The 27,859-nt window shown below is 36.5% G+C and overlaps 3 protein-coding genes and 2 long non-coding RNA genes across 16 annotated transcripts in view; 3 read left to right on the top strand and 2 right to left on the bottom strand.

The window, feature by feature from the left end:
• Nucleotides 1-27,859, bottom strand: part of LOC141437409 (uncharacterized) — a 30,055-nt gene that overhangs the window by 108 nt on the left and 2,088 nt on the right. Inside the window, exons 2-10 of one of the 3 annotated variants that reach the window (XM_074100755.1) lie at nt 10,489-10,662; nt 9,900-9,983; nt 9,509-9,624; nt 8,815-8,952; nt 6,875-6,952; nt 5,939-6,022; nt 5,053-5,166; nt 4,582-4,650; nt 4,079-4,162 (exon numbers count right to left, since the gene is read on the bottom strand). In XM_074100755.1, the coding sequence (XP_073956856.1) occupies nt 4,079-4,162; nt 4,582-4,650; nt 5,053-5,166; nt 5,939-6,022; nt 6,875-6,952; nt 8,815-8,952; nt 9,509-9,624; nt 9,900-9,983; nt 10,489-10,660 (939 nt within the window). In that variant the 5' untranslated portion in view covers nt 10,661-10,662. Of the gene's footprint in view, nt 1-4,078; nt 4,163-4,581; nt 4,651-5,052; nt 5,167-5,938; nt 6,023-6,874; nt 6,953-7,548; nt 8,074-8,814; nt 8,953-9,508; nt 9,625-9,899; nt 9,984-10,488; nt 10,798-27,859 lie in introns of those variants that run through there. The other 2 variants (XM_074100756.1, XM_074100757.1) reach the window with 2 other exon arrangements.
• LOC141436832 (uncharacterized) lies at nt 142-2,039 on the top strand. The gene is made up of 2 exons (XR_012452336.1): nt 142-582; nt 735-2,039. It is a non-coding gene; the product is annotated as an uncharacterized lncRNA (long non-coding RNA).
• On the bottom strand, nt 2,142-3,355 carry LOC141436831 (uncharacterized). 2 transcript variants are annotated; one of them, XR_012452334.1, is made up of 3 exons: nt 3,176-3,355; nt 2,633-2,997; nt 2,142-2,360 (listed from the first exon to the last, which is right to left on the bottom strand). It is a non-coding gene; the product is annotated as an uncharacterized lncRNA (long non-coding RNA). The 2 variants fall into 2 exon arrangements; XR_012452335.1 differs by lacking the exon at nt 2,142-2,360 and adding an exon at nt 2,516-2,556.
• Nucleotides 11,035-13,799, top strand: LOC141437405 (uncharacterized). Of its 3 annotated transcripts, XM_074100748.1 has the most exons (6): nt 11,035-11,275; nt 11,378-11,511; nt 11,588-11,645; nt 11,724-11,837; nt 12,168-13,349; nt 13,578-13,799. In XM_074100748.1, the coding sequence occupies exons 1-6, from the start codon at nt 11,146-11,148 to the stop codon at nt 13,646-13,648; spliced, it is 1,689 nt and encodes a 562-aa protein (XP_073956849.1). In that variant the 5' UTR covers nt 11,035-11,145; the 3' UTR covers nt 13,649-13,799. The 3 variants fall into 3 exon arrangements, with proteins under 3 accessions (XP_073956849.1, XP_073956847.1, XP_073956848.1); XM_074100746.1 differs by having other exon boundaries at nt 11,724-13,349; XM_074100747.1 differs by having other exon boundaries at nt 11,208-11,294; nt 11,724-13,349.
• Nucleotides 16,320-27,859, top strand: part of LOC141437404 (uncharacterized) — a 37,940-nt gene continuing 26,400 nt past the window's right edge. For 4 of the 7 annotated variants that reach the window (XM_074100737.1, XM_074100742.1, XM_074100744.1 and 1 more), the window contains exons 1-2: nt 16,371-16,465; nt 18,892-19,075. In XM_074100737.1, coding sequence (XP_073956838.1) covers nt 18,997-19,075 — 79 coding nt within the window. In that variant the 5' untranslated portion in view covers nt 16,371-16,465; nt 18,892-18,996. Of the gene's footprint in view, nt 16,350-16,370; nt 16,466-18,891; nt 19,076-27,859 lie in introns of those variants that run through there. The other 3 variants (XM_074100739.1, XM_074100738.1, XM_074100743.1) reach the window with 3 other exon arrangements.

Below are 27,859 nucleotides of genomic sequence, written 5' to 3' on the forward strand. Positions count from 1 at the left end.
AATTGATTACGATTTACATGAATGTAAAGTAACGCCTACTAATCTGTTAATCTCTCTCAGCCTAGTTAGAAAGAGACGGATGAAGGTCCTTTTTAATGGTAGCCTCTACGATTTGTCAAAATCCACATCACATCAAATTGGTCATGCTTCATTTTTTTTTTGGATGGTTATTATAATGTATTTGATAAATATAGACTATTTTAAGAAACTAATTTCGGTATTTTTTTTTTAATTAATCCTATCTACTATAAAAATATATATCAATTTATTGCTGGCGTGACGTCATCAAATCCTCAATGGATAGTGTAGTCTTTGACTGCACAAAAAAAAACAGTTTCGTCAACGTCAAGGTATTAACGTCACCGCGGACTGCTAACCTCAAAAACTTGAAATCGCATACGGAACTTGTTTAAAATGGAAGGCTACAAGTGTTTCGTCCCTTTATGTCCGAATAACAGCCGGGATAACCCGGATTTGTTATTCGTACCAATCCCAGAACGACTGCAAGAGGAATGGTGTCGTAAAGTGGAACAAAAATACATCAAAAACTATTTGCAGTTTTGTTGTGAAGATCATTTATACGTATGTACTTATTTAAAACAAACACATTACTTTTACACAATTGTTTGTATATAATATAGTCGCTTATATATAATAATAAAGTCTTGACCATTGAGTACTCGTATAAATTAGATCGTATTTATTAATTATTATAATATTGTTTTATTTTGCAGCGAGAAGATATCCAAAATTATTACAAATGTAAGCTGATGAATGAGCAACCAGTAATGGCACGAAATGCTCAGCTTCGACGCGTTCCATTAACTGTGGGTCAGAAGCGATCTGTTTTGTGTGATTTACTACGATGCGAGGACACACAAGAAACACCAAAGAAACAAAAGTTAAACCAAAATATAATACCTAGTACTTCAGGATCAACATTACCAATCAAAGTGAATGCTGCAGTGCAGTGTGAAAAGATTGTGTGTTTTGATAAGGGAACAAATACACACTTTAAGAAGAAGATATTATGCCAAAGTCCAAGAAGCAGTACCTCACTGTGGGAGGAAGAAGTTGTCAATGTACAAGAGGCATCTAGTCCTTCAATAAATAACTTTCCTTCAGAAACAGAAAGTGAAGAGATTGTTTCAACTAAATCTAATTTGAAAAATCTATTTTTAGCACTAATCTATAAAAACCCAAAACTTATTTAGGTTTTCCTCAAAAATATGTTTGGTTAATAAACACTATAGTAGAAAAAAGTGCAATAAAAACAAGTATTATGTCTTTGATAATTACATTATTCAAAATCAAACAGAATGACACATTGGATAGAATGTGTGATGTATTTGAAATAACTCGACCGAAGATGACAAATCTTTTCCAACAAGGTGTAGAAGTGTTGGCAAATTATTTCCAAAACTTTATATTCTTGCCATCAGCCTTACAAATAAAAAGAAATTTACCTCTGGTTTTCAAAATTGACTATTCCAATGTGCAAATGATAATAGACTGCTTTGAAATTCAGATAGAAAAACCCACAAATCCTTTGAGGCAATCTCAAACCTGGTCTCAGTATAAAAGCTGTAATACTTTAAAATATTTAATTGGTTGTACTCCAAGTGGCTTTATCAGTTTTATATCCAAAGGTTATGGTGGGCGGATTTCTGATAAAGCCCTTGTGGAAAAGAGTTGCCTGATCGAATGTCTTCCTGTTAACGCAGTGATATTAGCCGATAGAGGCTTCAAAGAAATTGAGTCTGCATTAGTAAATAAGAATATAAAACTATTGCGTCCACCAAGCGTTTACGCAAATCAGAAACCTTCCAGAGAAGAAGTCCTTAAGAGCAAAACGATTGCAAGTTTGCGAATCCATGTTGAGCGTGTCATCAGGCGAATTAGAGAATTTAAAATCTTAAAGCCCCACTCTGTTGTCAATCACAAACATGTAGGCTTCTTGGATCAAATCATAATGATTGCTTGTGGGCTTATAAATTTGCAGGGTGATTTAATAAAAATAAACTGAATTTGTAAAGACATGAATTGTTTTATTTTAATAATAATAAAATATGTTTCTGTGATACAAAAAGTAGGACAAAAATTAAAAACATATTTAGTTTAAAACATTCTTCAGTTGTTAACATTTTGTGTAGTACTGCCAAGGACATAAATATACCATTTAAAACTGCACAAAATTAGAATCATCCTAATACTCATTAATACATACACATTGAAGAACTCATAAGTATGTATACTACACATACACTAATTTGTATACATCAACTGTTACATTAACATGTATATGATATTAAGCTAAAAAATAAATATTCACATATATGTAACTATTGTAGCTGCCAACCCTAACGCTCCGCGCAGTCATAGGTATAAATATAAATTTCAAGAATACGGCTAAGTTACTTGTATTGTGATGTTAGTTACATTTGGCACTTAACATTATTTTTGGATATATAAAAGTTTTCCAAAAGTTTGTCGGACTAATGTGCCATCAGTCTTGCAGTGAGCAGCTTCATACAATTTTGAAGCAGTGAGCCGTCCCTGCCGAATATAATGCCAATATTTACTATTTACCTGATTTGCTGTTTCTTGTTTATTTTTTCTATATCATCTTTACCTATTTGGTGATCTAATGTGTCTTTAAAATATTCAAAATCATGATTACTTTCCTTTTCAAAAAAATCTACCGACATGTCAAAGAGATTAAAAGTTTTTTTTTTTAATTGTTGTTGTAAATTACATATTAGTGAACCTTTTGCATCTCTTTGCACACATTGTTCATAAAAAGTTTGTAAAATTGTAGGATCTCTTGGAGCCATCTTAATTTTTTAACATTTTTGTATACATCTTCTGCCAAAACATGTTTAGTTCGTTCAGATCCCAAAGTAGGCTTAATCCAGAAGCATTGTGTAGATGTGCAGGAAGGCTCACAACTCTGCTTTTCAAGCCAAAATAAAAGCAGTAAAGAATGCTTGCAGCCACCTTAAAAAGAAGAGGTTGGTATAAATAACTGATTGATTTGAGGTTAAATTGGTAACATCCTGCCTATTTTTTTATATTTGTAAGTAATAAAAAAAATATTATAAAAAAACTATAGTTACAAAAAGACTTTTTTTTAAATCAATCAAAGTTACGCAAGGAAAGATTTAATAGATCTTACCTGCAGAAGCTGCACAATCAGAACAGTTTGACTAAGATTTCGGCATCAGTTTCCCTTATTTTGGCCATTACAGTATATGACTTTTGTGTTCTATGCTCTGGTACAATTCTGGCTTTGACAATACAGATTCCCAAGCTTCTCTGCACTTCCACATATCCCACAGCTGAGGACAAGTAACTATCCCGGATGACCTAAAAAGGGGAGAAAATAAATTCAACTGTAGTACTATTTAATTTGGTATCAAAATAATAAAGTTGTTATTTTAAGCCAGAAATTTACTTACATAAGAGCTTTAGCTCCTCTTATTTCAGCGATGTTGTGGTTGCTAGAATTCGTCATGAACTCCAGTATCATAACATTGTCCACTAGTGGCAAATTCCGGGAATCGGCTTTTTCGAAATTAGCCGTCCTTTTGGCCATTTTCTGTTCCGTTAGAGGATAATATGCTGGTTTTATGTACTCTTTGTGTTTAAATAACAAACAAACTACAATTACTACAAAACGAAACGATACGTCAACGTCACGATTGTGTTTGACTTAGACTAGACAGACGTCGGTGTTTTTTTTTTTAATAAGGCATAGGAATCATTATCCATTGTTCATTTGATGACGTAGAGAAAGGTCATTTGAAGATCAAAACATTTCAACGAATATCTTAATAATGTATGTTTTTTTTTTAAATCTGATACATGGAAACTGTACCGAAAGCTTGTTTCTCGAAATGGTTTTGAGATTTCCATACATATTAAAAAAGTTAGCATGGCTAATTACAGAGAAGTGAAGGGTTGTAGATTAACACTTATGTGCCTACGTTGTAGCATCAATATTCATTTCAAGAAGTCTTAGTCATTTACATAATAAGTATTATCCACATCTTCATTTGATTTAGCATTCAGATCGTACCTTGTCAATTTTTCCTTTTTTAGACCTGTTGCAGTGGCCTTCTATGAAATCAATTTTGCTTTTGGTCTGCGCCGTCAAACTTTTCTGTAAAATAATAAGAAATGACTTTACCAACTTAGTACCTTATCTTCTCGTTTTGCTGGTGTCGAACATATATTAAAGGTAAATCAAAGCTCGAAAATAATACTTTAACTTTAACCCTTAAGTGTATACCTAAAGTGATACTTTAACCCTTTAACCGCCATTGTCTGAATTATAAGACACAAATTATCCAGCTCATTTCGCCGCAGTCTTATATTTAAGACAAAATGTCATGTTTGTAGTTTTGGAGTAGGTGGCGACACGGGCACGTAGGCACGGGCCGTGCCGTGTATACGTACGAGTAGGTACTCGTACTTATGAGGATGAAAACGTATCTACCTATTTGGCGGTTAAAAGGTAAGGATGAGTTCACTTTTGTCAATGGTTTTCAACCGTGTTTCTGTCATCATTTTTTCACATACCTTGGACATTTTCATAGAAATTCCTGATGGCACTGCCTTGAAATCCTCAGCCGAATGTCTGTTAGATTTCTAAAAGAAATAAAATCGAAGTAGATTGGAGTAATAATAAAAGACAGGTAGATTAATAGCATTTCTCTGCTGGTGTTTATTGATTTTATTTATTTAATATGCGTATAGGTATGCTTTTTGTGACTCGCTATCGTGCCACATTATTGTATGTGCATGGTATGTACAGTCCGGAACAAAAATATGCATACATTTGAAGTGGCAAAAATATGTACAGGACTTTATTGCCTCAACATTAAGGTCGTGTATACATATTTTTTTGCACTTTGGCTGTATTCATATTCTTTGTTGCTGACTGTACGTGCACATATCTCCCAGCAGTGAATGCATTAAAGCATGGTCAGTAAAGAAACAGGCTGTAAATCTGCCGCAATATTTCACTAAATAAAATCTACTCGTAATTACCCCTGGAACGAATAGTTTGATCCCAGTTGGGCCTTCATAGGGCATACCCGGTCTAAAGCAAGGGCCTACCGATGCCTTGCGTTCAAGCTTCAACACCTGACCCTCTATTGGCATCTGCAATATTTTAAAATATTGTTGTAAGTATTCAAAAGTCTTGGTTTTTGTCAGCTGAAACTTTTGTTTGTATGCATTTTCCATACTGATCACTTATTCATGAGATGAGAATGTGGATGACCTAGCCCTAGCTTTACATTTTGTCGCAGTTATTTTTATTATACATATTATTATTTAGTCTTGTTTGCTGGATTTAATTTTAGGGTTGCTAGAACAAGGTTAGCTTTCCATTGCTACTGCTGTGACTCGGTAGTCCTACGCGGTGCGTTTAAGGTACATAACATTAAGTACCGTATGATAGGAGTTAACAGCAGATATGTGTAGGTACAGTTGAGTTCATAAACTGGTGAGCAAAAATTTGATCATAAATATCTGAACTCGACTTTATTGTTAACGGCGTAGAAGCGTGTTCAGATATTTTCGATCAAATTTTTTCTCACAAGTTTATGAACTCGACTGTACTACAATGTAGGTACGAACTTTATCTTCCTGTATTTTTAACATGCTTTTACGAGAGTTACCTGTAACTTCTATGTATTCAATCAACTATTTAAGGAAATCACATACTTATATCGTCACTACTTTGAAAACATCTCGTATCTCAAATCAATACGTCAACAAAATCGACCCTTCAAATAAGGCGCATAAAGATCACTTAGAAAAATTATAAATTTTAAGTTACGAGATTTTTTAAAAGTAGTGACGATATGTAAAGCTGCGCATCCACCAGAGATGTACGAGAAAGCGGTGTGCAAAGAAAATGTAGCAATACCTGTACCTGTAAATGTACTTTGCCCAAGTACTCGGGGTTACTCCAAGAAATTTCTTCATTTCGTAACTTATCAGTACTTGTTAACTGTAAATTTATATAAACAATCTATTTATTACCTTTTGTTAACATTTATTAAAACTTTAGTGGTTAAATTGAAAGGCAGTTTAAGCGGAACTAAAGCGAAATCTAAAAATATAAAACATATCTTCATATTTTTTCACCCAATTCCCGTGATTTAATTAATCACGGTTTGGTATGAAAATCCACTAACCAATCAATTAAATTTTAAGGTGGAAAAAAGTGGCTACTGTCAACAAAAAAGCTCTAATTATGTGCTCGTGTTAGTATTAATAGCAATGGAAGATAGTGTTTTAAACTTACAAATGCAATAAACCATGCCGACAGTAAATGCTTTTAGGGCCCCGTTCCCACTTGTCGGGTGTCGGATCCGTTTCATGTCGGATGTCATAGAAAATAGTGTCGGGCAAGTGTGAATAGCTTCATATTTATAAAATGTTCTGCCACTGGAACGTCCGATTAAAATCCGGACCCGACATCTGACAAGTGGGAACCAGCTCTTATATAGCGTTACCACATACTTACTACTACGCCTTTATTCTGTGCCTATTAATGTAAGCCCAGTGCCACAATGCCTATACTACAGTTTTGAACTTATATGCGTTCATAGCAGTTCGAAGTAGTAATGCAACGCCTTTATTCTGTGCCTATTAATGTAAGCCCAGTGCCACAATGCCTATACTACAGTTTTGAACTTATATGCGTTCATAGCAGTTCGAAGTAGTAAAGCAACGCTATATTATCATATCACCACTAGTTAGCGTTCAAGGTACTACTAGGTGAAGTTCTCAGAATTTATAAACGATTATGTGCGTTCCAGGCGGTGAGTGTTGTAAACTTATACAAAAAAAATCTTACCACTTCGATATAATCTCCAGCTTCATTTTCAGTCACTTTCTCAATTTCTTGATGCTCATTAATTTTTATTTCATCCTGCTGAAAAAGCTTACTAGTTTATTTATAAACATCGCATAGTTTATATATATTTGTTTGGAAACAAAGTGCTTCAGTACACATCGGACTTGGTGGGTAAAATCCACGTTAGATCATTGTAGAGCAAGAGCCCATAAGTTTCTCTATGTTTGCTTCCAATACAGGTATGAATTTTGGGTCATGTTAGCTTTATAACAGATAAGTGGCATTGCATTTCAAATTCGTATTTATATACGTCATGATTTCTTATATCATTCCGAATAAATTATACAATGGGGTTTATAATTTAACGAATTTGAAATGAAATGCCACTTATCTGTTATAAAGCTTATAAATATAAAGTGTATAGACAACTACTGCCGTTTAACCCCCTACCAGATACCCTGTGGTCTTGCTGGCCTCATATGAAAATTTTACTTCAATACACTTCCCTTGTTAATAGTCTTCAATTAATATCATGACTTTAATTAGGCAAACATGCAATAAAACCATTAATGTTTGCTGTGGCAAAAGGATTGTTTTATAAAATTTATAACGTCTACTGTTGTTTCCGCTGATGTTATATATAGTACTTGGGTATCAAATAGACAAAGAATGAAAGCGTTTTAAAAGTAAGTTTTATGTACATAACAGAAATACACAAGCAAAATATTCACACACATTTGCAGTTAATAAATAATCCAACTGGCCATCCTCGATCACAGTTGCTGAAATCCGTTCGTGATCTTGCTAAAACCGAGCCGCATTTTCCTACATTTCGTGCATCAGAGTCGTAGGAACATTTGAAAATTTTCAATAATACATTATGTTCACCAAATAAATAAGTACACAGTCAACAATCAAAAATCTCCGCGATTCGTGTTACCATCATTTAATACCTTAAGTTAATTTGTCCCGCAGTGACCGTGAGTGGCCAGTCAGGGTGAGATGCAGAGCAGTGCGGTGGTTTGGGCTTGCGGGGTATAAGGGGTTTAGATGCCACTCGGGTAGCGATCATTAGAGATGTTGTCCTCAGATGGGGGCGAGTAGGCCGTGCCGCAGCAGAACAGCTGCCGCACCGCGCGCGAGACGCGGGACGCGCGTGAGTCACTGCGCGGCAGCCCGCCCGCCTCCTCGTCGTCCGACTACAACAATCACACACTTTCAGGGACTTATCACATATCACACTGAAGGAACTCAACGTCCTCCATTCCGGTCAGCTCATACCTACTTATATTTTCAAAACATCTTGTATGAGGTGCCCGGACTGTACGACGCAAAATGCATCCTGTGCGACAATGCCTTAAGCTGTGTCTTCATCTCGCGCGGCAAACTTTTGAATATAGAATCGAGCGATGGCTCGAGCAATGGAAAAATATCTCGCTAGGTAATGTCCCAGCTACCGCTTAGCAGGCACATTTCCCGTGTGCGCGGTGGCCACGAGAGAGTTCACGTTTGAGGAATTACTCTCAGAGATGAAGACATAGCTGTATAGGTTGATATTGACACGGATTTTGCTCAAGTTCAACCTACAGCGTAATAGTTACCACCCCTTTTTTGCTAGTCTAGTGTTTAGATTTGCTCCCAAAACATTTAATCGGGACAAATATGAGGATAGTTTTACGTGCGGGCTGCCGCGCCTTAACGAAGATGTAATTTCTACTTTATATTGGACTATACATAAATCAACGATGGTGACGAATGGTAATAATCGATAGTCAGCTTTTCTACGTTTGTATGATCGTTTTCAAGTTACCTTATTCTACGAGTACTACAAGCTACCTAGCTCAATTTACCGGCTTTCCATCTACTAAGCACGAAGCTAGAAAATTTGCTTCGTTTAGGTACTGTCTGAATTATGCATAGATTCCTAATTTGGCACGTACCCATTCAGAAATCTTTCTGGTTGATTTAGGGGACCGCAACTCTGCAATGGTGTCATCGTCTTGTTTCGACACCGGCTTTATAGGCTCTGAGACTGCAGACGAAATCGACTTCACATCGGCAGGGATGGGTTTATCTCTCTGTAATGAACGAGTCCCATAAACTATTTACTAGTTTTCTTTTATTTGAGGACCAGCTATAGTGACATTTATGTGATGATTGTTATTACGTGATATTTAAGTTAAGATAGTTCTTTGCTAGTAAATCTCTACGCAAAATACAAATTCTCGTTCTTTTACGTTGCGCTGCGCAGGGAAGGTTACCAATTAAATCTTAATATTTCTTTGTTTGTACCATCAGCCAAATAAGTGGTCTATCAATTTCTAAACCAGTTCCTATTAAATTAATATGTCGCTAAAGTCGAACTTTCAAGTTGACAGACACGTCTATTGGCATTACTGTTTTATGACATACAAACGATTATCAACTTTAGGTTGGTAGACCACATATTTGGCTGATGGTACAGTCACCAGCACCAATATCTGACACAACAAGCGTGCATAAAAATATCTGATACGACTATTTCTAGGGCCGGAAGGACGTGTCAGATATTTTTGCACGCTCCGCTGTGGCAGATATTAATGTACATAATCGTGTCTAAAGACAATTTGACATAATTAAGCGTAATGATCTTACAACTCCTAATGCTGCAAGTGCTATAGTCTCGGTCTCAGGTGGTGTGTTAGAGTCGTGCTTCTTCGAGCGTGACTTTTTAGACAACAGGTGCTTATGTTTCAGTTTTTCAGAGGACCCTGTAACAAATTAATGTTTTGTCATAATTATTCTTATATCGTATAAGTATCAAACAACTTAAAATATTAACATAACAATACATACAGAAGTAACACAACGCTATGGAATTCATTGATTCTGGAATTACTCTGCGGAGGTCCAGATTAATGAACCTTGGTATTCGAGTGTTTGGTCGCACAGCGGCGAGGTATTTTGTCTCAGATAAGGTAATTACATTTCAATTAATCTTGATACTAGTAGAACAGATTGTTTTCATAAATTTCATCTTACTTACCACGTTCTTGTTCTTTCCACTCTGATTTATTTGTATCTTCCTGAACAGTGTCTTCGGGTTTGATTTTCAGTTGATCAGCCACGGCTATAGATAAAACAATATAAAAAATATTACTACAATTTCGAATTAACTTATAATAACTACGAAACTTTCTATTAACATGACAACATGAAAAGAAGATATATAAATGACGAGGGACGCTTTTGGTTTAATAATTACTTTACCTAGAAGGCATAAGGTCGAAGTTAAAAGAGCTAGAAGATAAAAATGTTTGAAAAAAGTTCTGTTAGGCAACATACATACAAGTAATCACACGATTATATGGTTAATTTTGTAGCACAGTTAAACTTTCGCGTGTCAGCAGTTTTGAATTGTTACCTGCCGGTTAAGAACGTCCAACTTTTTAAATTTTGTCCAGAAAGGTCGAAAGTTCAAGAATTTTACTTAACTCTGGGAAGATATTACAAAAAAGAGCAAAGTCGGCGAAAAAAAGTGCTTCAGAAGTTAAATGATAGTCCATAAAGCATAAAAGCTGACACTGACCTACACAAAACAAATTCAAAATCAAACAAAATATAAGGATTCTTACAAGGCACAGCAGGTGCTTTGGAACGTTTGTGTAGTAGTTCTGGCTGTTCATCCTGCAGCTCCGTAGGACGGAACGGCTTGTGTCTGCTGCCTGCAGACTGTTCCTGCTCCACCATCAGCACAGGTGCCTTATTATTGGCAACATCAGCCCCGCTCGTCTCTTGTTCCGACATTTCTAAAAATTAAACAGCCATACGTACGACGCCTTGATAACCGCACTAATTTGTCACCAGAAAATTGGCTAACAATTTTAAAGAAAACCACATGCGGGTGAAGTGTCACGCTTTATAAATTTTGACATTTGGTTTTGTCGTTTATTTTGTGTCTTCCATTTTTGAATGATTATTTATAAAAAGTTTTGTATCAAATTGATGACCATCATAAGAATTTATCAAGAAATTTACATTCACTTACTGTAATGCCAATATATGATAATAATATAATATTTTTTAGTACATTAGATGCCGTCGATCAAAAAAAGTAGAACTAAAGGTTTTACATAAAAAGAAGAATATAATGTCAAGATAACTAAACTTCATTTTTGACAGTATAATGTAGATTTTGATTTACTTGCATATCCAAATTTTAGTTGTAGCTCTTTCCTTCTACCTTAACAACAAACTAAGAAATATGCTGGGACGGAGAAAAATAAAATGTGATGGACGATAATCAAACTCCATCAAAGAAGAAGTTTATATCCATCCAAGAAGAAAAGTTGATTCGTAAAGTTGAATACGAGTCCATCGCGAGAGCTTCGGTACATTCGCCTAAGAAACAACTTCTTCTAGGTAATGAAAGACCACATTTGTATGTATGATAAATAATTCGGATGTGAGTTCAGCTTTCAAACCAATTGCCAGTTGTTATTTTATTACAAATTAATTTTACAGATCTAGAGATACTCCAGAAAAGTTCCAGCCCTCTAAAACCATCACAACGAGTGGTTGTTTCCATCAAACAGCGTGGTCTTATTCCCATCAAGACAATCTACATAGCCGAGAAGAATAGATTTCACCCGAAGAGGGTCATTCATTTGTGTTCTTTACTCCAATTTATTTCATTTAAATACTTTCACGCTCTAATAATGATTAAAATTTTAGGGATTAGAAAAGTCTGGGACAAGACTTGCTATTGGAGATCATTCGTCGTTCACCACCCGTAAGATTATTATTAAATTAATCAAGCTGTATGTTTTAAACTACGTATATTAATATTTAATACAACGCATTTTTACAGACATATCGCAAAATACATCGAGCTCTGCTAGTCCTGATTTAGACGAAACAAAAAAGCAGCAGCTGGAGGATCAAAAAAAGAACAAAGTCTCATTGGATACCGAAATTACAGTCAGTAAGCACTTGGAAGTCGAAAGCTCTGTATGTAACAACGATGTACCCGATTCAAAGCTTGGAACAGCCGGAAATTATGTTGTTAAGGCCCAGTCCCGAACACCTATTATGAGCGATAACAAATTTATTAAAGAATCTGAAAACCTGTTTGAATTGACTAAAGACGTTGCTACTTTTACAGTTACGCGCCATTCTTCAGATAAATTAGCTCGTACTACTGTAGCAATAGTAAACAATTTGATAAGCAAAATAGATCAGTTAGAACGCAGGATTAGAAGACAAGACATGGTATTACATTCTATTGATCCACACATTAATGTGTCTTCATCAGATGAAGAATACAAGGACATCACAATGAAAAGTACATCTGCATCTGGTCGGCCGGGCTGCAGCTACATAGAACAGTACAGCCATATCCCTGAAACATCGGCATTCCAGAGGCTTTCACCGAGTAAAGCTACTACTATCGAAAAGGAACATAATTCTGAGCAGTATGGTCGGGACTTCACAACGTATGACGGCATAACAGCTAGGGGTCGCCGGCAGACGGCGTCTGTGCCCTACAAACGTGATGATGCACCTAAAATGGCTGCCGAGAGGGTACATAAAATACGTCATAAGCTTAATCCTGTACGTGATTATAGGTTGATGGACACGGTTCACTATTTGGCGCAAGGAGAGTTTGCTCCACGTGATGACGGCATAAAGTTAACTCCATCGCGAGAAGCCGTACTTAGTGACATTATTTGGGAAGACGTTTGTCGAACGCACTGGCCGAGCGCTCGCTTGGGACGCCGAGTGACGCATCCGGAGCGAGTGAGCACGCGGGGAGAATTACAACGTTTGATTGACAGTCTGTTGAGGGAGCGAGTAGCTCACGTGGAACGTAGGAGACGTCGCCATTACAGAATAGTGAAATTAAATCATAGACATGAAAGCTGTAGGCCAGTTGGCAAAACTGGCGATATAATAGTAGCCAGCCACAAGAACAAACCACCGTCTGGTGAAAAAGAAATGGGCGGGAGCGAGCACAACGCTGGCAGTGCCGTGATGTCCAGCAGGAAATGGCAAGAACACAGTCCACAGCGAAGTCATCGCAGCCATGATCGCTTGATCTCTCCAGAACCAAGCCATAAACGTCATAGCAGGCAAGACGATTGCTCGCCGGGCCCGAGCTACGCAGTATCCCGTGGCGGAAACAACCGGGAGCCAACGTGCTGTTATCGTGCTTCGAACCCATCGAGACCAGAAAAACTGCAGAAACTGACACGCAACGAGTGCAAGCAAAAGCTAACGAGTAGTGGCAGTGGCACCTCCGGGAAACCACTTGGCAGGACTCCTAGACTTGTGGTCAAAAAAGAAGTTTCCCATAAGAAGTGTCCAAAAGAGGAGCCTAACCTTGAACACTTCATATTACTACCGACTTTGGTGATACGCACACCTTCTAATGTCAAACGGCAAAAAAAGTTTAATGAACTTTATCATCGTATACTTAATGTCCGAATAAATAATGGTAAGAATCTTTCATATTTTTACAATTACATCTATCGTTATGGTCAGGTTAGGCTTACCTAAACCTTATTCAAACGGAGAGAGACATATGCAAGTTGCTGTACATCGCAATCGATGATTGTTGGCTTATAAATCCATGGCCGCGCGGCCCTGCAATTGTAACGAACACACGATGTTTCTCGCACCGCACAAATATTTAAGGCTTTAAGTATTTTTATTATTTTTACAGGACAAGAGACGGCTGACAACGAGGCTGCTGTGCAAAAACCTGATCAAAATCAAAAGGACATAGGCTTATAAATTTAACTTTAGCTAATGGCGCAAATAAAATGAAACAGGAATAAGTGCTGTTAACTTAGAAAATCATTTAATACATACTTTTATTTGAGGTTTTATTTCGAAGTAAACTATGTCTTTGAGTTTTATACTACTTAATTAAAGAGCTTACAAAGAGGAATATACATTTTTAATTTATTTTTGGATAATATTTATACTCGTAAGTATTATATTTTAACTATCACTGTGCAGTACACGAATACATAGACATGGATTCAATCATTCAAGATATGGGTATTGTTACAGACCGCAGAATCTATAAAATATATTTGCAAGATTTAGTTACCTTGTTAGTTTTACAAGTGACGGTAAAAAACGTGTTTTAGTTGGTACATAAAAGAAATAGAAACAATACCTATCGTGTGTATTTCGTCCAAGAATCGCTTTTTTTTTCATGGAATAGGGGGCAAACGAGCTAACGGATCGCCTTATGGTAAGCGATTACCCTCGCCCATGAACACCTGCAATATCAGAAGAGTCACAAGTGCGGTGCCGGTCTTTTAGGTAGGAGTACGCTCTTTTCTTGCCACTTCGGTGATTTTCCTTTAATCTGAATTTAATTCACAATAATTTAACCAACATTTACGATACTGATTACTAATACAATACAAATGGAAAAAACATTTAAAATTTAAAATAAAAAAATGCAAGTCTTCTTGTGACTCAACTTCCATACGAAACTTATTTTCGACTTAAACATTTTTCCACTTTTATCGTATTTTAGTAGGCTAAGGCTGCGTTTCCACCAGAGATGTGCCCCTTCAGACCCACCGTGCCCCTGGCGATACCCCTGGTGGTATGGTGGGTCTTTTAAAGTTAACGGTACCACCGAGTGTAGGTCACTAGTGGTGTGACCTACATATCTAGTCATATTAGAGCCGAATCACAAAACTGTTAGGTTAAGGTTATATTTTTTTATGACCACCCAGAACCGATGTAATAAGTGCCCCGAATCTGTCCGTGGTTATAAAGCCGGACTTGCAACCCCGTGATTCGGCAGCATAATATTGCTCAAAAATTATTATTATTATTGGTTTTCAACCAGCGATATGCTGAGCCGGGACGTTTTTATAGCGGCAACACTTCTTATTCTTATTTTTACTTATTATGTGTCATTGCTGTTATAAATAAATTATTTTCTTTCTTCTTTCATTCAAAGGAACCACGGGTAACAAGGGTTTGAGTAATTTACCGAAGAACAAGGGTATTATTATCGACATCACATCACTAGTAGTCAGTGGTACCGTTTAACCTTAAAAACCACCATACACCAGGGGTATCGCCGGGGGTACGGTGGGTCTGAAGCATGGTCTGAAGGGAGATGTGCGAGGTTGTGTTGTGAGGAATGTGCTTTCATGAACCAATAGAACCGCTTAATTTCCCTATTCTCGCACAGCACAGCTCTAGTGGAAACAGCTGAGTGGAGCGAGGATAGGTAAATGAAGAGTTTCTATTGGTTCATGAAAAACATATTGCTCGCAACATATCCTCACGCATCTCTGGTGGAACGCAGTCTTAATGTGGGTAAAATTATCGTACAACAACTTTTAACACCATTTATACTATGCACAAATAGCTCTACCTAATACCTATTGCATTAATGGTACAAGGTCTGGCATATTGTTCCGTTCGGCTTTATTCTAACGCAAGTCCCACAACTACACCAAATTACTTGCCAGCTATTTTGCAACGTGTATCATTAATTATGCTGTCGACAAGCCATTGTCATGGTAATATTATTTTTGTTTAAATTATCGCTGAATCAGGCACACTCGTGACAAAAAGTTTTGCCTAAAAGCACTTTAGTAAATTTAGTAAAACTAACGCGTCGCCTAAGCCAAATTAAACTTCTGAGGAAACAAGTAGCATACTTCGTGTGTTATGAATAGAGTGGTTCTTAAATAAAATTTTATGTTAATGCTAAAATGTAAGTGCCATTAAATTAATACCGATAGGTAAGTAATTGACAATACAATTACCTACTTCTTAAAAGATTGAATTGTGATGTACCTACAGTCCAGGAGACTGAATCAAGTATACTTAAACTATACTAACTAGTTTGCAATAGTCGTTTGTAAACTTTGGAACTCGAAAGGAAAGATGTTTTCTATTTCTTTTGAATCTTCAGGAAAACGAAGAAACTCGACGAGTCCCGAGCCGAAACCGAACCGAAATGTTAAATCTTGTTATACCTACTGTACCTACTAGTGTGGTCGTTCTACTATCAATATTATGCTGATTTATGTGTAATGTATCAAATGTACAGTCGAAGAAACTGAATAGCATAATATTACTATATCCTATGGGTTATAATATTAAGGTGGAACATTTTCGCTACAAATGCCATATTGACGTTTGACGTAGGTACCTACATCTGCCTAATATCAGCGTGAGAAATATATTGAGAAAAAGTTCCACAAAGTAAAGTTTCTTCGACTGTCCCTACATACATAGTTATATACTAAATCTCAATTTATAAAGCCTTAAATATTTTCGAGACCAATGTAGGCACATTGGTAGTGGATAGAAACGACGTAACTTGTATCGTTGGGTGTACCCTTTGTCGCCCAAGAAGCGGCGTCTCGTGCGACCTGCTAACCGCTCCTCAGTGCTTCCACACCTGGCATAACAACCATCCATTTAACTGCATTTTATTTTCTACCACGTCAGTATTTGATAGTGACGCATCAGAATAATACGTGTTGTGCGCTGTATTAGCTTGTGAAAAGACAACTGTTAGATGTGACGTCGAAGTATTATAATTATAACGAACGGTTGATGGTATTTTAACTAGCCTCGTTGAACCAAAATAAACTAACGATTTTCACTATCAGAAAAGACCGATAGATTAAACAGCTGAAAATACGCGTTTTGGTGTACATACTTTGGAGTCTAATTCAACTTGTTTTCTTGTAGAAAACTCATAAAGTACTGATATTGTTACTGTCCTTGTGTGCGTTATATAATGTTTTACGACAGTATAAATAACCCGTGATAAACGGTTGTTGTTCGGTTTAATTTTTTCGTGCGAATGAAAGGGATGCATAAAAGATATCTAGTTATTACGTGAACGCGAAGAAAATGCAAATAAAATAATACTCCTTTATTGGTAATATCATTATTACCTACATGTCATTTTGTTAAAAAATCTTAATATATTCTAAACCTAATTAATTTAATAATTTTCAGCCTTTAATAAAAACCCGCTTATTGATTGTATTTTAAATTTTGCCGACAAAGTCGCTAGAGTGGGTCAACCAAATGTCGATAATCTGATAATCAATTGTCTAATCTAAACTAAACTTGTCCGTGTTCGGTAAAGGGTCAAAAGCTGAATGATGTCAGTCGGGCAATCGGACTGCCGGGTTAATATTTAATATTAAACTTTTTCGATCGTCATTACCGACTGGAGTAAAATCGATAAGCAGACATCACCATACATTACGCTTTGCACTTCTTGGATGTACCTAGTACATACTGTCTAATATGACTAGTCTTTATTTCAATGTTCAGCCCCGACGCAAAAGGAGGGGTGTTAGAAGTTTGACGCCAATGTCTGTTTGTCTATCTGTCATTGATAGTGCCAGCATTACTCACTGTTGTAGTCAAATTAAACTTTCTAACACAACTAAAATAAATTACATGGTTATTTAAATAAAAATTATGACGGTGGAAGCAACAACAACTTTTATACTGAGTCAATAAAAATTATATAATAAAAAACCGGCCAAGAGAGTGTCGGACACGCCCAAGATAGGGTTCCGTAGGCATTATAATTATTCATAAAATTACACATGCACTACGATTGCTGTGCCATTGCTGTGCCCTTACAGGGTTCACGTTTGACTCTGTATTGACCTAATCTTAAGAACTATGTACTTACAACGTGAAATGCAATAAAATTTCAATTCAATTGAATTCAATTACGAAAAAATGTAGTAATATTTTTGTAAGGATTTCGTATTGTGTACGGAATCTTCCAAGTTTAGGTATATTTTATACCCTAGGCTGCTATTTACTCTTAAACTACTAATAATTCTCAAGCAATATTAGCCTTATATTTTTCCTTGTAAATTTGATATACTTACTACCATCCTGATTTGTTTTTAAATTTCCACCTAAAAGTTTAGATTTTAGAGGGGGGGGGGGGACGCTCGATTTTAATGAAAAATTTGCACTTTTAAGGTGAATATTTCGCAAACAGATCACTGAATCGAAAAATGGTTTTATTATGGACCTATCCGACGATATCCCACACTATAGGGTTAGTTGAGAAAAAAAATCACCCCCACTTTAAGTCTATAGGGGTACCCTAATTTTTGTTTTTATTTCACCACTTTTTCGGCGTGACTGTATGAATGTTCATGCCAAATTACAGCTTTCTAGTACTAACACCGTCTCTGAGCTTAGCCGCGGACGGACAGTCAGACAGACAGACATGGCGAAACTATAAGGATCCTAGTTGACTTCGGAACCCTAAAATGAAGTCCGTGCAGTTAACTTAACAATTTAATCAGTCTTTCGCTGAACTCTACATTAGTCTACATCCGTTATTATGAGCTACTTATAGTGAAAACTGAAATCTGGTAAAGTTAAGTTTTAAGACATGTGGCTTGACTGTATTGTCTATAATGTTGTGACGCTAGCAATCGCATTCAACACCTATTTTTACCCTCATCCTATACCGTGTGACAGAAAAAGATGGGTGAAAATGATCGTGATACAATAAAGAATCACAATCGTTTTTTTCTGTCACTCGATTTAGGTGAGAGCAGAAAGAGATGAGAGGTTTAAATTATGAAAAGTCTATTTTGACACTATTAAACTGAGCTGCAAAAACAAAAACTACTTTTTCACTTCTCATGCTCGTAAAGTTCGTGTTTATGAGATAATTTTTAATTTATATAAAACTAAAAATCAATTAAATTAATCAAAATAAATCAATAAAATTAAATAATGGAATTATATAATAATGCATAAAAAATAAAAGTTACATAGAAATTTAATAATGGTTTTTACTGTTGCTATTTAGTTTCCTCGCAATCTAAGTGAAAAGCAGAGTGTAAAACTCGAGCGTTAAACCTATTTTCCCCTCGACGTGTCTATCCACCCTCGCCGTACCAGATCGGGTGGCTATATGAACGTCTTGAGTAAAATGGCTCGTTTTATGCTCTTGTTGTATAATCTACTATTTTTTTTACTGCAAGACAGGGCTTAATATGAAGAGTAAAAAAAGACAATTAATTGCGTACATGTAATTATTGACCGCGAGGCACCTGACAGTCTAATATTTTTAATTTCTGGCAATTGTTATGGAAAGCGTGAAGAAATGGCTTTCTGAGCGATCTGCGAAACAAAACGGGCTCTACGTGCACTACAGCCCTCCAAAATGTAAGTTGTTTGTTAAATCTAATACCTTTAAACGAGCTGTTGTTGTTGTGGGATCTTGGAAAGGGCTCTGTGGGGTTTTCGGGGATGACAAATTGATCTAACTTGGTCTTATTTGTGGGAAAACGCTTATAATCGATTTTTAGCCCGAGCAAAGCTCGGTCGCCCAGGTACTATTACTTAATGAACTTTAATCCAACGACGAGTTAGTTCTCAGCGGCCATACACCCAGTATTTCATACACTATTCTCATTTGCATGTATTTTAAAAGCTTTTATTTAAAACTAACCTGTGCCGCGACTCTTGAGCTGAAAGTTGGTAATAGGGCATATTAGTCAAAGCTCTGCGCAGGGGGCGACTCTAGCACAAACCGTAACGAAACCGCCATGACAACGTCAGTTCTTTTTATATTTTGTTGCCATGACGGATCATGACCAAACAGTACTAATACCTATAGAAATCATAACATATTTTTATATAACGCAAAAAATTATATTTACATCGATAATAGCGATAGGGCTACATTTCCAAAAATTTCATTGAAAAAATATGATACTACGGCATCCTATACGGACATTTAAGATACCTACTCAAAAAACATAAACCATAAACATATTATGGTTTGTGCTAGTGCTGCACTCTGACGGGATAAAATTGCAGTAATATTCCCTATTTCAAATGCATTTACATATTAACAGAACACAAACACAGTACGCAAGGGTGACGCGTCGAAATTCAGTCACTCTTATTTAATTTAGATGCACGTATGTATAATTTTAGCGCATCATACCTACCTCCCGAGCAGTATCATGGTCGTTAATTTGAACGCGATACGATACATGATCACACGACACGCCGTATCTGATACGCTGCGATCACTCGATTCGATACAGATACGCTAAAAGTAAACAAATGTAGACCCACCCTTAGTTCTAACTTTTTTAGCGTCAATGGTGCCGTACTTGCTTTATAAGCCATGTGCAAAGACCCTTAGGATCTGAACGCTCTGCAATTACCGAAACAAAAGAAGTACAAAACAAGTGACGTTCGTCGAATTGCCAGAGTGAGTGTCAGGTAAACAAATTTCCCCTTCCCTGGCTGAATATGATCGCGTGCCTGCGCATCAGGGTTACCTGAAAGTGCAACAGAAAAATCGGGACTAGATAAAATTAATACAACGGGACGGGGCACTGGGACAGTGCGGGGGCACTAGAACTAAACAGTAGTTTTTGCAACAATACACAACACTTTTTACCACTTGAAACTGCAACTTGAAGTTCACTTACACTGCACTTGCAACAACGTGTACAAATCTTCTTTCAATGGTCTTACCTAATTTTCCTAAGGATCTGATGTCAATACAAAATCAAAGTCAAAGATCTTTCTACATTGCTATAAAATGCACTTATGAATGTCAAAAAAATTGCCAGCGGTAGTACCGGTAATACACTCATCAATTACCTTCATTAAAAAAGTGTATTAAAAATGAAACGTTTAATTAAAAACTGGCATATTTTGCTTCCTTTGATCGCTAGCCTGACTGAGTAAAATAATCTAGTTTTCGGGTGAATATTAGACACATGGCAACACTAACACCCACGTCCGTGCATGCAACATGCACATAACAATGCAACCTACATCATTGTCACGGAGACTTAAAACATTTATTATCGTGAATAGCGAAGCGAGTGAACGCGTTTTTGTTTGTACCTAATTTGACTGACCTCCAGAGTTCTGGGATAACGTTTTTGAAATCCAACGTTGCTAACGAAAGACCGCATGATGTGCTAAAAAGCTATAAAACCACCAAACCAATTACATCACCATTTTCGTTACCAAATAAGTAGGGTACTAAGAAATAACCAGAACTTACAATAAATATTAGTCTTCAATAGTTTCTTGTTAATTAGATCTCATTTTGTACAACTACTTATTTCACCCCTAAACGTCATTGATTTAGATGAAAATTGGTACGAAAGCAGTTTAAGTCCCTGGGAAGGACATAGGAATTTTGTATCCCGGAATATTCCATAGTTCCCACGGGACAGCTATAAACATAAAATAATTCTTGGCAGACGAAATCGGACGAAAAGCTTGTTATTTTTTCGGGATACATATACCCCGTGATTATATTTGATGTGAGTTCAAAATTTCAATCTAGCATCATGACCACGGGTACAACATTGAAGAAATTTCGAGTGGATATTCATATTGTGTAATTCGAGCCTTACCTACGTAATATCATTCAGCTTCTCAAGATAAATAAAATAATTGCTACGAAGACCTACGGCGCGCCCTCGTGCTACGAACTGCGTAGCGCTTACAAATGTTAAAAACCACATAAGTTCTTAGTTTATGCTATAACTAGATGAAAGTATAGTTTTATTTAGATACATTATTTAGGGGCTGTTTCACCATCCATTGATTAGTCTTAACTGACGGTTAAATGTGATGCCGTCTCTATTTGTTTTGTTCGAATAGACGGAGACGGCATCACATTTAACCGTTAGTTAACACTAATCAATGGATGGTGAAACAGCCCCTTAATCTACTATACATATTATAAAAGTTCGCTAATATGTAGGATTCCTAAAAATTACTAACATTTCTTTACATTAAGTACAGTCGCCATCAGATATATGGTAGCGGCCAAGGTACTCAAATATTTCGGAGCAGCATTAAATTTCAATATATTAGTTACGATAGATAAGGTCTATAATATCGGACCATATAATTCGCCATAAATTTGGGAGCAGCGACTTTTCAATTAATTCGTGACATACAATAAGATAAATATATCGTAACAAACAGATCGTCAATGGTATCTGAGCAGTCAGGGTGGTCATAAAGATCGGAACATTTATGGAAAAATATACTGTAAATCTGTGTCATAGTACCTACACATTTGAATTCGTTACTATCTACTTGAGTTCTATTGACTTAAGTTGTCAATGTCAAGGATGATTTTGACGACTATTATGGGTGAGCAAGTGAGTTTCTTAGACACATGAGATAATTTCAAGCAGCATTCTCGAAAACTGTATCAATTGATTGATAGTATTCATATTAATATAAAAACTTAATATAAATAAAATAATGATTTAGTAGAAAATACTTTTATTTTAAGAATCAAACACAAACACTATTTACTTATACCATTAAAATAACCTTTTAATACGTGTTTCACTACCCGTAAACTAAATAAAACTACTTTTCTTCAGCCTGTAAAAACGTTAGTACTTCGTGTAACTTCCCTCGGCGTTTAATACAGCTTGCAATCGTCTTCGCATTGAGCCGACCAGATTTTCACACACGTTTCGCCCTCTAAAAGACTCCCAAACGTTGAGAGCGTGGCGTCTTAAAGCATCTTTGGTGCGACACTGGTTTCCGTCCCACTCTTGCACCATTTTACCCCATAGATTTTCTATGGGGTTGAGATCGGGGCTCTTTGCAGGCATTTTTATGCGAGTCAGCTCATCTCTGTGATCATTAATCCATCCCTGAATCAAGCGAGCATTATGCACCGAGCTGTTGTCTTGCATGAATGTTATATGCTCATTGGGGTAAAATACTTGGGCAGTAGGCAAAAACGACTCCTCAAGTATTTCTTTGTAATCCACCGCATTCATACGACCTGTAATTTCTACCAGCTCCCCTGGGCCGTCTTTACACATCCAGCCCCAAAATCCAATTGTAATACGCCCACTCTGGCGATTAGGCACTACATTTTGCTCCAGATAACGCGTATTGTCTGGTCTCCATAAACTCATTCTGCCATTATCTGCTGAACAGAACACCTTTTCGTCCATAAAAATTACTTTATTAAAATTTTGATTCAAATACCTAGCTGCAAATTGCAACCTATCCTCTTTGTGTCTATCGGTTAGTGCCGGTTTCCTTGCTGGCACTCTATTTTGTAAACCACCCTCTTTTAGACGCCGTCGTATGGTACTGCTCGATACTTGGTATTGATTTGCAAACTGGGTGGTATTTATGAATCTTTCTTCACGAGCTTGATTTATAATATTCATGTCCTGACGCCGTGTCGTAGAACGCGGACGTCCAAAAGATACGTGATTCGACAAAGCTCCTTCTTGCTGCCATCTTTCCAGCCATCGATACACGGTGTTTCTCTGAAATAAAATTTTAATTTATTAAATCATTATCGTAATAACCTTTGCATTTAAATCATGTAAGTATGTATAGTGTAGTAAACAATACTTACTGAAACTCCGACTTCATTAGCTACGTCTGTTATAGGCAGACCATCATTCCGCAATTGTATAATTTTCTTTTTTATTTCAGTATCTACGCGATAGGGTATCATGGTCTTGGGCAAAATTGTTTAAGATTAAAATAACAATTTTTGCAGTCTACTTTCGATAAAATAGTACGAGGATAACAATTGCAAAAAATTGTCAACGTCAAGAATATAGAAAACCAAGAAAACTGAAGAAATCAAATATCGAACGCAGTTTGAAGTAGGACTACACGCGTTAAAAGAGTTCGCACGTGAAAGATAATTACCAAGTAGGTTCTAGTACTTGATCAAAAATTCAAACGTGATAGATATAAGATACCTATACTAATCATTTTAAGTATCTACCAACAACAATTAAGTTTGCATTTGTAATATTTTTTCTTTGTAATTTAATCAGTTGTATTTTTCTTTTGTTGTACAATAAAGTGTTTTACTACTACTACTATTACTACCTAGATACCTAACTACTAAAAAAACTTTAACTTCTCTGGGTTGAATAAAATAGCTAGTATAATAGCTGCCAGTATAATAATAATAATGTTATTTACATCCAAAGAAATCAAAAAAGAGAAACACAATTCACGTATTTACTTGCATCAGATTTGAACCCATGACTTTGTGCTTTAATAGTCAAGGGACTATCAATTACGCCATAAAGTATCTGACATAATTTGACGAAATTAAGCTACTCATTCTACGCCCGCCAATTTTGACATTGCGTCGAAACAACGTTTTTAAGGCATTAAGTTTTGTTAAAAAAAAATTGTCTAATTCGAAAAAGACGGAAATATATTTGTCACGATGACAAATCCACACACACTCTTTTCGATGAATGCCACAACAAACCATTTCGTTCTAAATTTAAATTAATGATAACATATAGTATCAATGCCTGTCTGAAACCTCATTTTCATGAGGCCAATCTTAACTATTTTAAATTGTATTACACAAACTTAAGGTACATTTTCCATAAATGTTCCGATCTTTATGACCACCCTGACTGCTCAGATACCATTGACGATCTGTTTGTTACGATATATTTATCTTATTGTATGTCACGAATTAATTGAAAAGTCGCTGCTCCCAAATTTATGGCGAATTATATGGTCCGATATTATAGACCTTATCTATTGTAACTAATATATTGAAATTGAATGCTGCTCCGAAATATTTGAGTACCTTGGCCGCTACCATATATCTGATGGCGACTGTACCTATAGTTATTATAATGTAATAAAATTAAAAGCTACGCCCCAACAAGCCATAAATATTAAAAGTATTTTTTTTTTTGTAAAAAGTGTTGCAATTGATAAATATTGAATACTCAATTGACTGACAACTTCAGGCAGTTTTCGCTACAAAGCGGAAAAACGATGCTACGGGGGGGCTATTACAAAATTCGAAAATTTAAGTTCGTATCGTACCGCCCCTCTCACTCTCATATTAAGTAATACAAGCGTCAGCGGAACGGCAAGATAAGTTCGAATTTTGCACTTCGTAGGTATAGGGCCTGGTTACGAGTGTAGCGCGGAGCGATAGGTAAGTGGTCGCAATAATGTAATGGAGAACATTTCAATAAAATAAAAATAAACATTTTATTTCTATACGTTCCCTTTAGCGAGAGTAAAGGTCAAGTAGAGCGCTAATCTATTGTAAACGATATGAAAATAATGTATTAAAGCTTAGACGACCGCCTGATACGAGACAGGAGCAGTAAAATACTGAAATCCTACTACATTCACTATTCCGTTATCCTGTTTCTCTTCATAAAATATTATTTATTTATTTATTTTTACGACTCAGTGTAATTGCCGCTTAATGCCTTAGAACATGTACATAGAATATGTACCTAAGGTTGGTAGATTTAGTGAGATTTCACACTAAACGTACTTATTTTTCATTTTTGAAAGATGAACAAACCTAGACACAATTTTTATTGAAATCGGTTATAGTCTAATGACGTGTCGGATTGGTCGAATTGGATAGATGGAAATTAATGTCGCTTACTGCTGAAATATCTTTTTGACACTCCGACAATCTAGACACGCGGTGCGTGTCATACCAAGTTCAAGCTAACAGAACTGGCGAGCAGCACCGTCTTTGTTACAGTACCTCAAAAAAGTCAGTTATTTTTTATGTACAAACTTGCACAAATATATCGTATATCAAGTACATCGACCGTTTCAGTAACAGCCTGTAATTAACCCATGTTGGCCAAATAAATTATTTAATTTGAATTTGGAAAAAAAATGAATTTCTATCTGTGATCTCTACCACGCCACGCCAATATTCGTAGACGCCAATTCATCGTTTTTCTAATAAAACCTAGACTTTTCTGTAACCGCCAGTATTAAACAATAGCAATTAAAGTACAACATTAACACGTGTGTTCGCGACCTTAGCGTGTAGTCGTAAGAGCAACATTTCACCCCACGTGACCCCACGAATATTGAATAGTTCTAAACTCACTCCACCAAATTTGATAAATTTTACTGTAAAATGAATGTGTGAAGGTTTACTTTTGCAGTAAAGCTGTTAGAGAGTTAATGAACAATTTTTAATTAAGGGTTGTACAGAATGGCGTGCGCATTTTGTCACGGGACAGTTTAAAATTATACGAAGCCATAAATGAGCGATAATTCGCAACAAATGGTCAGTGCTGACCTCATTTTGGACTTGGTACACCCACGACAATCCTAACTTTAGATGTATACATAAATTAATGTCGTATTGATGACATATATTATTATTGTATTCATATTTTGAAGTCATTCCTTCCGTAATCCTTCTCCAATGATTGTTGGATTAAGCTGTCCTACACGTAAAGTGGAGATGATTTTTTTTCGTCTAAACCAAAAATGTGGAGTTAAGTGCTCTTTCCCTGTACAAGTTACAAAAATATAAAAATGTTAATCCCTTTTATTCCCTTATTGTGTAATTATATAACCGTAATTTAGAATTAGTGTTTTTTTGAAATAGAGTGCGGAGAGCGCGCATCGCTAAGCATACTTAGGATAATGCTAGATCTACACATCTCATATTTTGCAGTTGGTAGAACCTTGTGCAAGGTCCGCCCGGATTGCTACTACCATCTTGCTCGCTAATCCTGCCGTGAAGCAGCAGTGCTTGCACTGTTGTGTTTCGGCGAGGAGAGTAAGACAGCCGGTGAAATTACTGGCACTTGAGGTATCCCATCTTAAGCCTCTAGGTTGGCAACGCATCTACAATCCCCCTGGTGTTGCAGGTGTCTATGGGCGGTGGTGATCTCTTACCATCGGGAGACCCTCTTGCTCGTTTGCCTTCCAGTCGAATAAAAAAAAATCCTACTGCAACGCATAAGCCTCTTCTCAGAATGAGAGGTCACAGTTCTTATTTTTCCATTAAACCATGGTAACCAAAAAAAAAGCCGTGATGTGTTCAAACTACGGCTCGCAACTCTGAATTTTTAGAAATTCATGTGCGGAATTTCATTTGAAATTTAACACGAGCTTTACGGTGAAGGAAAACATCGTGAGGAAACCTGCACAAACCTGCGAAGCAATTCAATGGTGTGTGTGAAGTTCCCAATCCGCACTGGGCTCGCGTGGGAACTACGGCCCAAGCCCTCTCATTCTGAGAGGAAGCCTGTACCCAGCAGTGGGACGTATATAGGCTGGGATGATAATGATGATAGTAACCAGTAACGACACTTAATTCCACATTTTATTTTAGCCACTAGGCCATCTAGCTCGCATATATCTAAGTAATCTAGTCTCATTGTACTTAGTCCATAAATGACTTATTGAAAGCTTGACAGTCACAGCCGTGGGCGCTACCCCGTTACCCTGAATATGCCATGCCGTGTGTGAACACTAATGGTAAGGGCCACGGTACATCACTAGCTCACAGAACGTACGACAGCTATGTTACATGGGAATAGAGCTGGATATGGCTTGTTAATTCATATGCATGGACAAGTGTAATATTGATGGGTTCGGTTCGACGACCAATCGGCTGTTCACCTGCGACCCAAAACCGCCTCAATAGCCTCGCGGTATGGCTTATCAATGTATAAAATTTAAATATCTACTACTCCGTTATGATTATAATATTAAAGTCGTTCGGGGTGTATCGTTTTGATTTCTAGGTGTATCTATGAATACTGAACATAGATAGGTAAGTATTTGTCTGGTACATGTAGGTAGGTTTCAAATTCAAATATTTTATTCATATAACATTGTACACGGTAATTTTTATTCAACTAGAGTTTACCCGCGGCTATTCGATCTAGTAGTTACAATTGACATTGCGGGATTTTACAAAATTCCCGTGGGAAACCTCAAAATTTATATAGTAATCTTCATTGAGGTATTGTGTTAAGAACAGTTATCCCGTGGGAATATTGGAATAAAAGTAGCCTATGTGTTATTTCAGACATCCAGCTATCTACATACCAAATTTCATGACTAATCTAAGCCCAGCGTAATCTGGCGCCCGGCAATGAATGGGTAAAGAGCTTTACAGACTGCAATGCAGGATAATGAATA

The sequence above is a fragment of the Choristoneura fumiferana genome, chromosome 17 (genome assembly GCF_025370935.1).
Source record: "Choristoneura fumiferana chromosome 17, NRCan_CFum_1, whole genome shotgun sequence".
Taxonomy (NCBI): Eukaryota; Metazoa; Arthropoda; class Insecta; order Lepidoptera; family Tortricidae; genus Choristoneura; species Choristoneura fumiferana.